This window comes from Lolium perenne, chromosome 6 (assembly GCF_019359855.2).
Source record: "Lolium perenne isolate Kyuss_39 chromosome 6, Kyuss_2.0, whole genome shotgun sequence".
Classification (NCBI taxonomy): Eukaryota; Viridiplantae; Streptophyta; class Magnoliopsida; order Poales; family Poaceae; genus Lolium; species Lolium perenne.
In genome coordinates, this window is record NC_067249.2 from 18,861,209 (window position 1) to 18,873,628 (window position 12,420).

The window sequence follows — 12,420 nt, forward strand, 5'->3', positions numbered from 1 at the left end:
AAATCTTCGACGAAGTCTTTCCTTCGGATCCCAGCAATAAACGCGTCTATCGCTCTTTCGTCAGATATGTTCTCTGCAGAATTTTTGATAATGTTCCACCTCAGGATGTACGTCCTCATTGACTCATCATACTTCTGTCTGCAAGCCCTTAGCTGCTCTATTGATGCGGGTTTCTTGCATGTGGATAGGAAATTTTTCACAAACATGTCCTCGAAAGTTTCCCAACTGTCGATAGATCCGGGAGGTAACTTTTTAATCCATGATCGCGCTGCTCCACTTAGGTGACCTGGATGCTCTGCATGACGGTTGTTTTGGTTCCACCCGTCAATTTTACTATCTCCAGATAATCGACTAGCCAATCCTCGGGATCTTGCAGGCCATCGAACTTTTTATAGTTGTCAGGCAACTTGAAACCAGATGGGACCCGTGTTTTTCAAACTCTTCGGGTGAAGCAAGGGAGCCCGCACATATCCTCCTCATCGACCTCTGGTGAATGCCGACGTTCTCTCCTTTCTTGTCGCGCCCTGTCGACTCGTGCCTGCGTCGATGTGTCTCTTGCCGCGCTCCTTCTTGGCGGATCCTGTACTACCATTGTGGGTTGTGGACTGTTTTGCCTTGGGGCACCTTCAGGAGGTGTACTTGTGCTTGCGAACGTTGTTCCCATGGCTCCAACTCCTGCTATAGCCATGTTGTACAGTGGCGGAGCCAGAAATTGAACTGAGGGGGGTTGAAACTAAGCTCTAAATTTTTTTTGACAGAAAAGAGCAAATGTATTCAACAAATGAGGTTCAAACAGATTCAATTTGCATATTTCATCAAGTACAACAACAAAATGACTATAAAAACAAGAATACCAAAATAGAGCCACATTTTGATAAGATAGTATCATACCATTAAGTTGTATCTAAGCTTGGAAGAAGAAAGCCCCGCGGAAGATGACCTCTGCGGTTGTTGTAGGAATGGAAATGTAGCATAATCTTCTTGTCATCAATTTTGGCAAATATATCTTTCTCAACATAGCAAATCATCAAATCATTGAGCCAATCATCCCCTATCTTGTTCCGAAGAGATGATTTTATAATATTCATCGCTGAGAAAACCCTCTCAACTGATGCTGTTGCCACAGGCAATGTCAAAGCAAGTGTAATAAGGCGGTAGACCAATGGAAAGGTCTCATGGTATCTCTTCTGAACTAACTTGAGAGCAAGATCACTCAAACTGTCACAAGCTATGAAATCAGGACTTCTCTTCATCACATCAACATATATATCCAGTTCACCAACCAATAGAGAACAATCATGTTAAGAGAAATCAGCAGAGTACATGGTTGCAAGCTCAACTAGCATATCATTATCAAAGTTGTTGAATGAGTCTCTAGGATCAAGGCATGCAGTGCACAATAATAGGCGTGTAGAAGCTTCAGAAAATATATGATTCATCTCAACTATGTTTCTATCAAGCACCTCATTAAAGATTTCTACCTTGTAATGATGCAAGCAAGTAACCATCCTGCGTGAGCTCCTTGGGTAACCCCTAGCTGCAATGTTATCATCCATATTCGGTACTGTAATATTTCTTCCACCACAAAAGTTAGTAGCAGCAAGCAATAGAGGCTCCCATCCATCATCTCTCAATTTCTGCAATGCATTTTTCACTGAGACAATCATATTCATGGCGCTCACTATATTCTGATCTTTGGATTGCAATGCGTTGGACAAACCATTTGTTAAACCAAGCAATCAAATCATCAAATGCAAGATAATAACAAATTCAAAGGTTTCCATGTATATGATATAACCTGAAGCCACACCTTTCTCCTCGGCATCTGTCCCATCATGAGAAACAATGCATAGCGCTTCAATGACTAAATCCCACATTAGTTGAATACGAACTAGAGTTGTATGGTGTGACCCCCAACGAGTATCACCTGGTCTTGTTAAACTTTTCTCCTGATTTTGGCCTCTACCCGATGAGATCTCCCCACTCTCTAGCTGTGCTACCATACGATCATGATGCGCTTGCAACAATGCATCTTTCTTTCTACATGAGGCACTCACCTACAAAATATGTGCATTTAGAATTGATACATACACAAACATTTGAAGACAACTATTTGCAATTGTGTACAAGAACTAACCATAAGAACAATCTTGTTCAAGTGACCAAAGAACTGACCAACTGGCAGAACATTTTTCACAACCGCCACAACAACCAATTGAAGTTGGTGGGCAAAACAATGTACATAAAAAGCATGAGGGTTGTCAGCCAATATCAATGTTTTCAAACCATGTAGCTCACCCCGCATATTAGAGGCACCATCATATCCTTGACCTCTTAATCTCGACATAGACAAATTATGTTTAAGAAACATTGCATCTACATTGCTTTTCAAAGAAGCTGATCTAGTATCAAGAACATGATCAATACCAAGCAATCTTTCCATGATCTCTCCTTTTTGGTTCACAAACCTACAAGCAATAACATATAAGTTCAGTTTGTGAGAGTATGATAATTGAGTATGATAATTGAGTATGATAATTTAGAGAAAACATAATTTCTGAGCTCACCTCACCATCACAGCCATTTGCTCTTTAACCGATACATCACGAGACTCATCAACAAGTAGAGAGAAACTAGAATTTCCGAGCTCACTCATAATGACTTGTGTAATCTCTTCTGCACATGCTTGCACTATATCTTTTTGGATTTCAGGAGATGTCAATTGACAATTGCCAGGAGCATTCTCATTAATCACATCGGCTACATCCTTGCATCTTGCACCATACCAATCCAACAACTCACGGAAATTGCCCTTGTTGAAGGAAGTGCTAGACTCGTCATGCCCACGAAAAGCTAGACCTTGTTCAAGTAGAAATCTGACAACACCCACAACAGCCCTCAAACGAATCTCATACTCAATATGTGATTTTTCTTCATGACGAACAAGAGCATATGCAACACTTTGCTTTTTATTTCTGAAATCTTCACAACTATTTCGTGCATTGTTGTTAAAACTAGTTGGTCCACCCATATGACCTCTGAAATATTCCGATGCTTTCTTCCAATTTGTAAAACCTGACTTTGTGAAAACATCTGATCCATAGTGGTTACCATTGCTTGAAGACTTGAAAAGAAAACAATGAAAACAAAATGCAGCATTCTTCTCCACACTATACTCCAACCAATCAAACTTGTCATACCATGCACTTAGAAATGACCGCTTATCCGGACCTTTGAGAAAATTATGACCATCTAAACGAGTACGGCCTCTCGACAAATATGCCCATCTCATTTTGTCTCGGATTTCAGGGGTACCAAATGACTCAATTGGTCTCCAAATTCCGGGATCGGCAACCACATTTGCTAGATCAAAAATTTCAGCAACATTTGCCTACAACGTTGAAAAGGAACTAAAATTTCAGGAACATTTGCCAACCCTAACCCCTGATTTCTACCTTACTGGATGCAAGCAACTATCAAAATTCAAGAACAGGGGGAAAATCAACCTATAAGCGGACCCTTTTGCGTGATTCATCATCACCGTCCTCCATCCGTCCGTGCAAGCTAGAAGGGGAAAAGGGGGCGGGGCGGGACCTGGCGGGGAGAGGCAGCGGCGGGCCGGGCAAGCAGGGCGGAGCGGCGGGGAGATGCGGCGGTGAGGCGGGCGAGCTGCCGGAGCGGGGCGGGGCTAGGTCTTCCTCCGTCGGCCGTCGCTTCCTGCCTGCCTCCGTCGCTCGACCTGGCTCGGGTTCGCTCGATACCGTTTGGGTCGTGGCCTCCTGGGGGGTCTTTTTTTTTGCCAGATACTGAGGGGGGTCGGCCGACCCGGCTCGACCCGGTGGTGGCTCCGCCCGTGATGTTGTACAACGCTTCTCTTGGATCTCCGGGAGGTGGCCTATTTGCCAGTATAAAAGCCTGAGTCGCCATATATCCAGCTTCCGGTGTTTTGGGAATAATGTTTCCCCTTGTATCTATTGACATAAAGGACATGTCGAGATTTTAGATCAGATTTTCCCTCTAGCCTTCACGTATGTTCTGCAGCCTCGATCTTCCTCTATTACGGGCTGCTCCGTGATTGGATTCTGAAGTCCCTGAATGTCGGCTGAGCTTCGCCCTTCTTCGGCTTGACGCGGAAGCTGCGGCTCTCCTCCTATCAAGCTCGGCTTTCTGTTTTTCGAGTTCTCGTCCAGCACGGGGGAGCCTATATTGGGATGCTTGCAACTCTTCAGCTGTGGCAGTCGTAGTCATCGGCTTCGTGCCATCGATGGCTTTTGCAGCTCTGTCCCAAGCCGCTTGCGGAAGTTGCACCATCTGTCGCGTTGCAGGTCCGACATACTTGGTGCCTAAATCTCGCATAAGATCAGCGGGATCGTTGTATGGATTTCCCGCATCATCGAAAGCCTCTGATGTCTCCTCCTGTGGGCGACTTGTTTCTCCAATTACATAGACTTGATGATATTTTGGAGTTTGATTTTCGTCGGGGTTGGTGACACCGTCGCATAGATCGGCGAAGACCTCCCTAACAGAAGTAGACTTGTCGACGAAGTTGAAGCTGTCGATGTTGTCTGAGTCGCTGCTTATATTGGAGTCCGCAGATGACTCGAAGGACATGCTGCCAAAGATTTTGACGAGTTTTCCGCTTGTCGCAGTCTTGACGAAGCGTGGCGGCGAGATCTCCTCGGCGCCCGTCTCGAACGATGACGAAGATTTCGAAAGATCGGAGTCGGCCGCCGACGATCTCGACGAACCCGGAACCTCGAAACAATGTGATCCTTGTTTTCTGACGCGGAAGTGGAACCTCCCGAACGTCATCTCCATAGGCTCCTCCAGATATGCATATGCATCCATACGGGAGGACGGGTGAGGAACAAAATCGACTAGACCAGTTTCGATTTGTTTACCTCTGTCCAATGCGTTGCTTGCCACCGAAGATGTCGATGATGTTGAGCGTGCCATCGAGATCAGCTCCTTGTCACCTCTAATCCCCACGGTCGGCGCCAATTGACAAGGTATCGACTTGTCAATGCCTACGGATTGTAGAATAGGGTTTTCGTAGGTAGAGGGCAAGTAGATCTCGAGGGTTCAGCCGGAAAAGTACTCGACTACTAGAAAACTAGGGTTGTGTTGATAATGAAATCGATCCTCTCTTTCCCCTTCGACTCTCCCTTATATAGGAGGCGGAGCCGAAGGTTTCGTGATGTACAAGTCACAAAGACCGGGAGACTCTTTGAATTCGTCCCGTAATAGATACAAGTCGTTATTTCTAATATAACTCTATCTTTCCAAACTACCTGGACTTCTGGGCTTCATAAACTTTGGGTCATGGGCCTTCAGTAAACCCTGGATACCATTTTCGGCAGGCCCATTGGAGATGCCTATGTCACCGGGCCTCCAGGAGCTAGGGGCCCTGACCCAAGATTTGTTTGCAAATTTAATACACATATACATATACTCTTTGGGTTGTATAATTTAAAATAATTCTAGAATATATAGGTGTTTTATGATGTAGCATACCGCTTCTCTACTCTGATAATACCAGAAGAATCAACAATTACTCTTTAGGCCATACGGCTTAGAATAATTCTAGAAAATACAAAAGATCCAATCGTACCTCTACTCTGACTCCTTTTACAAAAATAATTTAATACTTCTAAATAATTTTTCCTGGTGACATGATTTCTCTCTAGCCTTTCCAAATATGAACCACAACACCGACTCTCATAAATTTTCTCCGATTAATTTTAGAGATATATATGTATATGTAGCTATGGTAAAAATAAGAATAATGATATATAATTTTCTCGAACAATAGAAATAAATAGTTTCAAAATCTTTACTGAGATTTCAAAGACCATGGATCTTTCAAATGTAAATATTATTTAGTTTGCTATTGCATTAACCGAATATTTCTCTTGTGGAATACTAATAATATTTTTTTAAATTATGCGTAACCAAATGGCGGAACATGACGGAGATTGTTAGGGGTGCCAAGAACACCAATTGTACTTAAAGTGTGAATAAAATGTAAAAAATAGCATAAATATATATATTTAAGGAATTCTCCATAGTAGGAGGCCATGACCCCCTGGCCTAAAAAGATTCGACACTGTAAAGAATGGGCCTTTGGTGCCGTGTTGCCCTAGGGCCCTTGAAATCTATTGACCGGCCCTGTCTTCTTGTTCGCGTCTTATCAGTTTGGCCCATTGTTCTTTCATCTGTGTGGTTTGCCTAGGTAAATCGTGCAAGTACTCAAATGATGGATTGTTCGGTGCCTCCATGTATTTTCTTATATTTCGCCTGTTAATTTGCTTTGAGTGAAGCACCAATGACGTGGTGAGGCTAGAAGAGCACAATCCGGTGGAGACATTGACACCCTTTTTTCCTGTAAATACGCGTAAAGCCACGTTTTGTGGCTTTTCCTGAACACTGTGGAGTTCAAGAGCCTCAGGAGGTCGAGCTTTATCAGAATTATGTGCGTGATATCCTTCGTGTACTCTTGATATTTGTTTGCTTTCAGTTTTACTACTTCGTCCATAAGTTTGTTTTGACATATTCTTACCTAAATATTCCTTGTGTCTCAAGATCAACTTCATCGATCGTGTTCCATACCATTAAACATGAATGAGCATTTGAAGGCAGCAACAATTTTTTAAGAGGAATAGTTAAGATGGCCTATTGATATGAAAATCAAAATGTTGATATAACTAAGCACAGCGTACAAAAATTAAGTTAACCCTGGAAAAGAAACGCTCGCGTAGCGCAGGCAACGCGCTAATATCGAAGGCTGGTGCGGGCAAAGCGCGGTGGGCTCATCTAGCCTCTAACTATATCCCAACTCCATACTCACACCGCCACCATCTCTTTCGGTGTCACCACTAACACCAATGTCGCAATGCAACAAGCTCAGCATCTTCACCACAACAGCGAGGTGCTCTATCATTCTATCAAGCTGTACCGCTGATACCAAGTCATAAGCTCCAACAAGGTCACATGCATGTTACTAGAAAAGAAGAAATAGGTCTACTAGAATTTAGCAAAATCCTCACAACTGTCAAACTAAATAACAATGTTCCCAAAAAGTACTCATCACAACAACAACAAAAGGAGATTTATGCTGAAGACCATTTTAACAGTTTAACTTGTTTAACTTCCCAGTTCCTCGACTTGGTTAAAGGAGCTTGGAAGCAGTAATTTAGTCCATGATAGCATAAGGTCATAACCAGCTTTATTTTCCAGTGTTAAATTTGTTCTTGGTAATATTCAACAACAGTAGAACAAGAAAAACTGTAAAAGGCAAATAGAAGAGAAAATAAACTAAGAGAATGTGTAAAGGAGCCAAAACAGCTACTGATTACGTGAGAAAATTGTCAGTGTACAACTACAATGTAATCTCCTCCTACAGTATGCTGCAATAATTCCAAAATGAATTAACTTGAAAGCCACTATAAATGGAAGCTGCATTTCATCTGCCTCTAGTGGCTTCTCTTTAGAGCTGAAAGGAAGCCGGACTTTGTTTTCTGGCGACCATCACCATCGGCTCTCACCTGTTTTGATTTTAAGTGAGATCATAATAAACAGTAAAGAACAATAGAACAAACTGTGTGATTCATTTTGATAGTATTTCCAGCAAGACGAAGATATACGAGGGCTGACCTCTTTGGAGAGTCTTTCGAGAATCTCCAGTATCTGGGAGAAGTCGGGCCTCTCGGCTGAATCTCTATGCCAACATTTTTGGAGCAGCTCGGTTAGCTTGGGGTGGGTATCTTTTGGAACTGTTGGCCTGATTCCCTGCAGAAATGCGCATGGGGATGATTAACATCTCTAGCAAATGAACATGCAAAATCTAGAATATTCTGCAACTTGATACAGTGGGTTCCATCAAGTTCTTGACAAGAAAAAAGAACAGTCCCATCACGTATACCCAGTTATCCAGTACAGTTTATCACATGTAACTGCAGATCCAAACAGAGGAGATGTAAATGCATGTTTACCTTCTGAACAACACCTATTGCTGCTTGGAGTGGTGTTAGGTAATCATAAGGGATCTGGGGAAATCAAAAGGGTATGACAATCAAATTAATTCTACAAACAAATATTAACTACTTAAAACAAGAATGAACAGAACAGAAGTCTATTCGTGTGCAAAACAATAATTATTGGAGTTACCTTGCCAGTCAGCAACTCCCACACAACAATACCAAAGCTGAAAATATCTGCTTTGTGATCATACGGTTTGTGCTCTATGACCTGAAATTACGATGATACTAGTGTTACAATAGACAAGAGAGAACAGTTTTGTTCTGACATGTATGAGACTATGAGTAAGATGACAAACCTCAGGTGCCATCCAACGGTAAGTTCCAGTCTCTGCAGTCATCACTCCAGATTGATCTTTCACACGTGCAACACCAAAATCAGCAACCTTGACAACCTGGAAAGGGTGTTCTTGTCCATTTTCAGAGTTTAACAACATATAAAGAAACACGATGCGAACTTTCTGATCAAATGAGTAACATCATTTTGGAGAAACAACAACCTTATTTTCATCCATGAGAAGATTTGCAGTCTTGAGATCTCGGTGAATTATGTTGTTCTGATGCAGGTAATTCATTCCTTTAGCAATGTCCGTTGCCATTTTGAGAATTTCTGGAAGCTTGAAAGAACTGTTCTTTTTGTGGAGGTAATCGTACACACTCCCTCCTGACATGAAATCTGAAACATGCACACATGCAAAATAAAGGGAAATGCTATTAGCAACCTACCTTATGATAATGATAAACACTATAAACATCAACCCCATTGAATATACCTGTTATAATATATAAGTTGGGCTGTCTTGTACATGCGCCAATAAACTGCACAACATTCTTGTGACGAACCTTTCTGCAAGGATGGATTTACCAATAAACTACTTGTGTATAGTTATTAAAATCTATATGCACATAAGTAATTTGAGGATTTGACATCTTGAATACTGGCGAATGTGCAACCCAATAGGAGTTGCAGTTTATAAATGGATGCTTAGAACTAACCTCATAATGTATACTTCCTGCGCAAAATCTCGGTACATATCTGCGCTGATGCGCTCTGGTCTCACTACTTTAATGGCAACATCCTGACTGCAGTATGATCCACGGTAGCTGAGAAAGCAAAGTATCAAATGACATCCGGTGAGATTTGAAAGGTTCTATGGTTTTCAATTTACTGTACCAACAAATAATGGAACTTACAGGTCGCCGTTAGATCCAGAAGCAACCTTGTTCCCAAACTTGAGCAGCTTCAGGTCTATTTCCCAAACATCTCCACCATCTGTTGGTATTTTCACACTAGTAGATGGCACATTCTCTCCAACTTGCAGACCTTCTAGTGATGGTGGTGATGAGCTTGAAACCGGCCAAGCTTGTGCCTGTACAACCAAATTTTATAATGCCAAACATATGTTAGTTATTTGAGAAAATCAGAACACAAGATTGTGCAATCACTAATATCAATTTTTAATGTTTACTTTTTTTTTGCATATCGCACTTCGCATTTCCAGGTAAAATATTAATGGTTTGTGTCTTATATTCTGGTAAATTGGCAATTGTCCTGAAACCAAGCGTGAGATTGCATTTCGTATAGTTGGAAGTTTCCAACTTCACAAGGTCAGAGAGAATCTTGTACCTCAATACTGCGAAATTTCTCCAGTAACTTTTCTTGCAGCTGCTTAGTACCCTGGAAATGACAGCATATCAGTATGAAAAATGAGAACCAAAATGCCTACTAAAACTAATAACTGATTGCAATAACATTAAGGAAAGAAAAACTATCTCTGATATGCTGGAAAGATAGCTATTGCATACCCCAAGACGCCAACCAGTGACAACGAACACATCCAATGAGTATCCATCAATAGTCGAAAATGCGTGTGCTTCTTGGATGTCAAGACCGAGCTCACCAAGCAAACAAGTCAGCTGTAAATGCACAAATGGAAGTGTAAGTAATCACTGAGCAGAAGTGCTGGTCTGAAAGTGGTTTACTGTACAGTTCAAGTGATTTTGTTACAGCCTGCTGATTTCTTATTTCAATACATCTTTTTTTTTTTGAAACTTTTCAATACATCTTGTTAGTTTTCAACTGAGTTTCTATATATAAAACTATTCTTCCATTCATTTATGACTGCGTCTCTGTTCTTAGTGGCTACTTGCCTCTTCTGCATTTACTGAATTACTGCATGTTGGTTGACTCTGTAAGTGCAATTACAATGCATTGGAAGCACAATTCCATTTAGATAGGGTTTATGCTTTTCTCGACAAGTACATTTACCTGACTTAGGAGCTTTGGCTTATCAGTTGTTGCAAAGGCTATCTCATGCATTGGCCTGAAAGATTCAGAACATAGGGATAACTAATTAACTACACAGAAAATATAAAGGCATCCATTCATCCCTCCAACAAAATCCAAAGTCATTTGAAGAAATAACTAAACTGATCATGTTAAAGAAAGTTTAATTTCCTAGTTTCCTATTATCTTAAACAATTCTAGGAGCAGATATGCAACTAACTACCAGTGTTTTTACTTTTTTTTAATCATAGATCATATAAATCCTTTCACCAGAAGAGGAAATTCTGGCACAATGCGATCATATCTCAACTTGTATAACTATAACGATATCACCAAATATCATTTTCATACCGTTTGGCAGGGGAAAGCTAGATTTATTTTCAAGACCTATGTTCTTTAAGAATTTAAGATATAAATAGTACACCGCCAAAAAAAGGCACATCCCAAGAGTTCTACATTACCAAAAGAAATGTGCTCCCTCCGTCCCACCAAAAGTGTCTCAACTTTGTCAAATTTTGGATGTATCTAGACACTATCTAGTAGAGATACATCCAAATTTTAACAAAGTTGAGACACTTTTGCTGGGATGGAGGAGTAATTTTATTAAGTTATTTTAATGGAATATGAAGTTTGCATACAGCAACTATTATTGCACATATGTGTAAAAATCTCAAAACCCAAAGCCCAAATGAGCGTGAACAGAAAAAGGGAAACTATGTACCTGACAACAAGATGAACACTGTTATCATCGTTGACATTGGTGCTGCAAGCATCAGACTCGTTTGCGTCAAGCACTAGCGCCTCTAGATTGGAGGAAGAACCGAATGCCGGAGGTGGATGGACCCTGAAGAATAGACATGCATCCACGCCAAAATTAGCATACATGCAAGACGGAGAAACAAAGCAGAGACCAGTCATAGGACCCCGAAACAGATTCAGAGATTGCACTCACATTTGGCTAGCCAAGCGGTCGGATGCAGCCATCTCCACCTTGGGATCGAAGGAATCATCCACATCACCGTCGATAATCCTAGACACCTGAAGAATAAGAATCAAACCCAGACTCTTGCTTGGGAAACCATGGAGAATCGCATGCAGAGATACCATATTTGGAGAACAAGAATCCCTTATATGGGCTTAAAGCCAAACAGGTTCAGTGCAACTTCACGGGATCTGCTCTGCCGGAATATGTTTGTTACCTGAACGACGCGCACCGCAAGGGCGGGCCGGCGCTGCGGGTCGCGCGCCTCCTCGAGCAGCCGCTGGTGCGTCACCACGTCCTCCGCCCTCTCCGCGTTCACGTCCAGCGCGTACCTGCACGGGCGACGAACATGCATGAGCGGCGGCGGCGGCGCCGGCAACTGGTGGGTAGTGCCGACCAGTTTGGGGTGGGCGCGCGGAGGAACTCACCTGGCGGGGAGACGGTGAAAGTGCGCCCAGAGCGCGTCCTGGAAGGCGGGGGATATCTCATCCGCGCCGGCGGCGTCGGCGCGAAGGCGGGCGAGCACCTCGTTGTACACCTCAAGGCGGCGGCCCTGCTTGTCCGTACGCCGCCCCCCAGCGCCGATTTCCGGCTGCAGCGGCGGCGACGGCGATTCATCCACGGCCATATCAAGGACCGATCGATCGATCCAGCAAGAAATCTGGGGGCGGGCGGCGCTCACGGGACGGCAGTGCTACTCCTACCGAGCTGCTTGCATGGGGCGCGCGGTGGCGACTGCTCGCACGTGAAGAGGCGCGCGGCGAGAAGAAAAAGGCGAGAGCTTTATAGCGGTAGCCGATCGAGACGGACGGCCAACTCAGATCAGAGAAAGAAGAAACTAAGACGGGAAGCAAATTAGCAATGTACTACTGCCTGCTATATTAGATTAGCAAATTAGCAATACTTCTTTTGGGATCCAATTGATTTGATTTGTGTTAGGAAAGGAAAGAAATTGAGAGATTTGGTTTGTGTTCGGAAGGAAAGCAAAGATAGTAGTGGGATGTGATTTGATTTTGCGTGCCCCTGATTTGCGCCGTGTTTATTATATTGATTGATTTAACAGGATTTGGTGACATGGAGGATGGGTGATGGTAAAAGAATGGGGAGGGGAAGTC

The 12,420-nt window shown here is 42.6% G+C and overlaps 1 protein-coding gene across 1 annotated transcript; it reads right to left on the reverse strand.

The window, feature by feature from the left end:
* Positions 1–7,203: 7,203 nt before the first annotated feature.
* On the reverse strand, positions 7,204–12,152 carry LOC127308709 (serine/threonine-protein kinase STY46). Its single transcript, XM_051339613.1, has 16 exons — positions 11,734–12,152; positions 11,523–11,637; positions 11,276–11,361; positions 11,045–11,167; positions 10,306–10,360; positions 9,843–9,953; positions 9,664–9,714; positions 9,231–9,406; positions 9,033–9,140; positions 8,810–8,883; positions 8,537–8,712; positions 8,336–8,431; positions 8,167–8,247; positions 7,992–8,045; positions 7,654–7,788; positions 7,204–7,544 (listed from the first exon to the last, which is right to left on the reverse strand). The coding sequence occupies exons 1-16, from the start codon at positions 11,931–11,933 to the stop codon at positions 7,473–7,475; spliced, it is 1,713 nt and encodes a 570-aa protein (XP_051195573.1). The 5' UTR covers positions 11,934–12,152; the 3' UTR covers positions 7,204–7,472.
* Between the last annotated feature and the right edge of the window lie 268 nt (positions 12,153–12,420).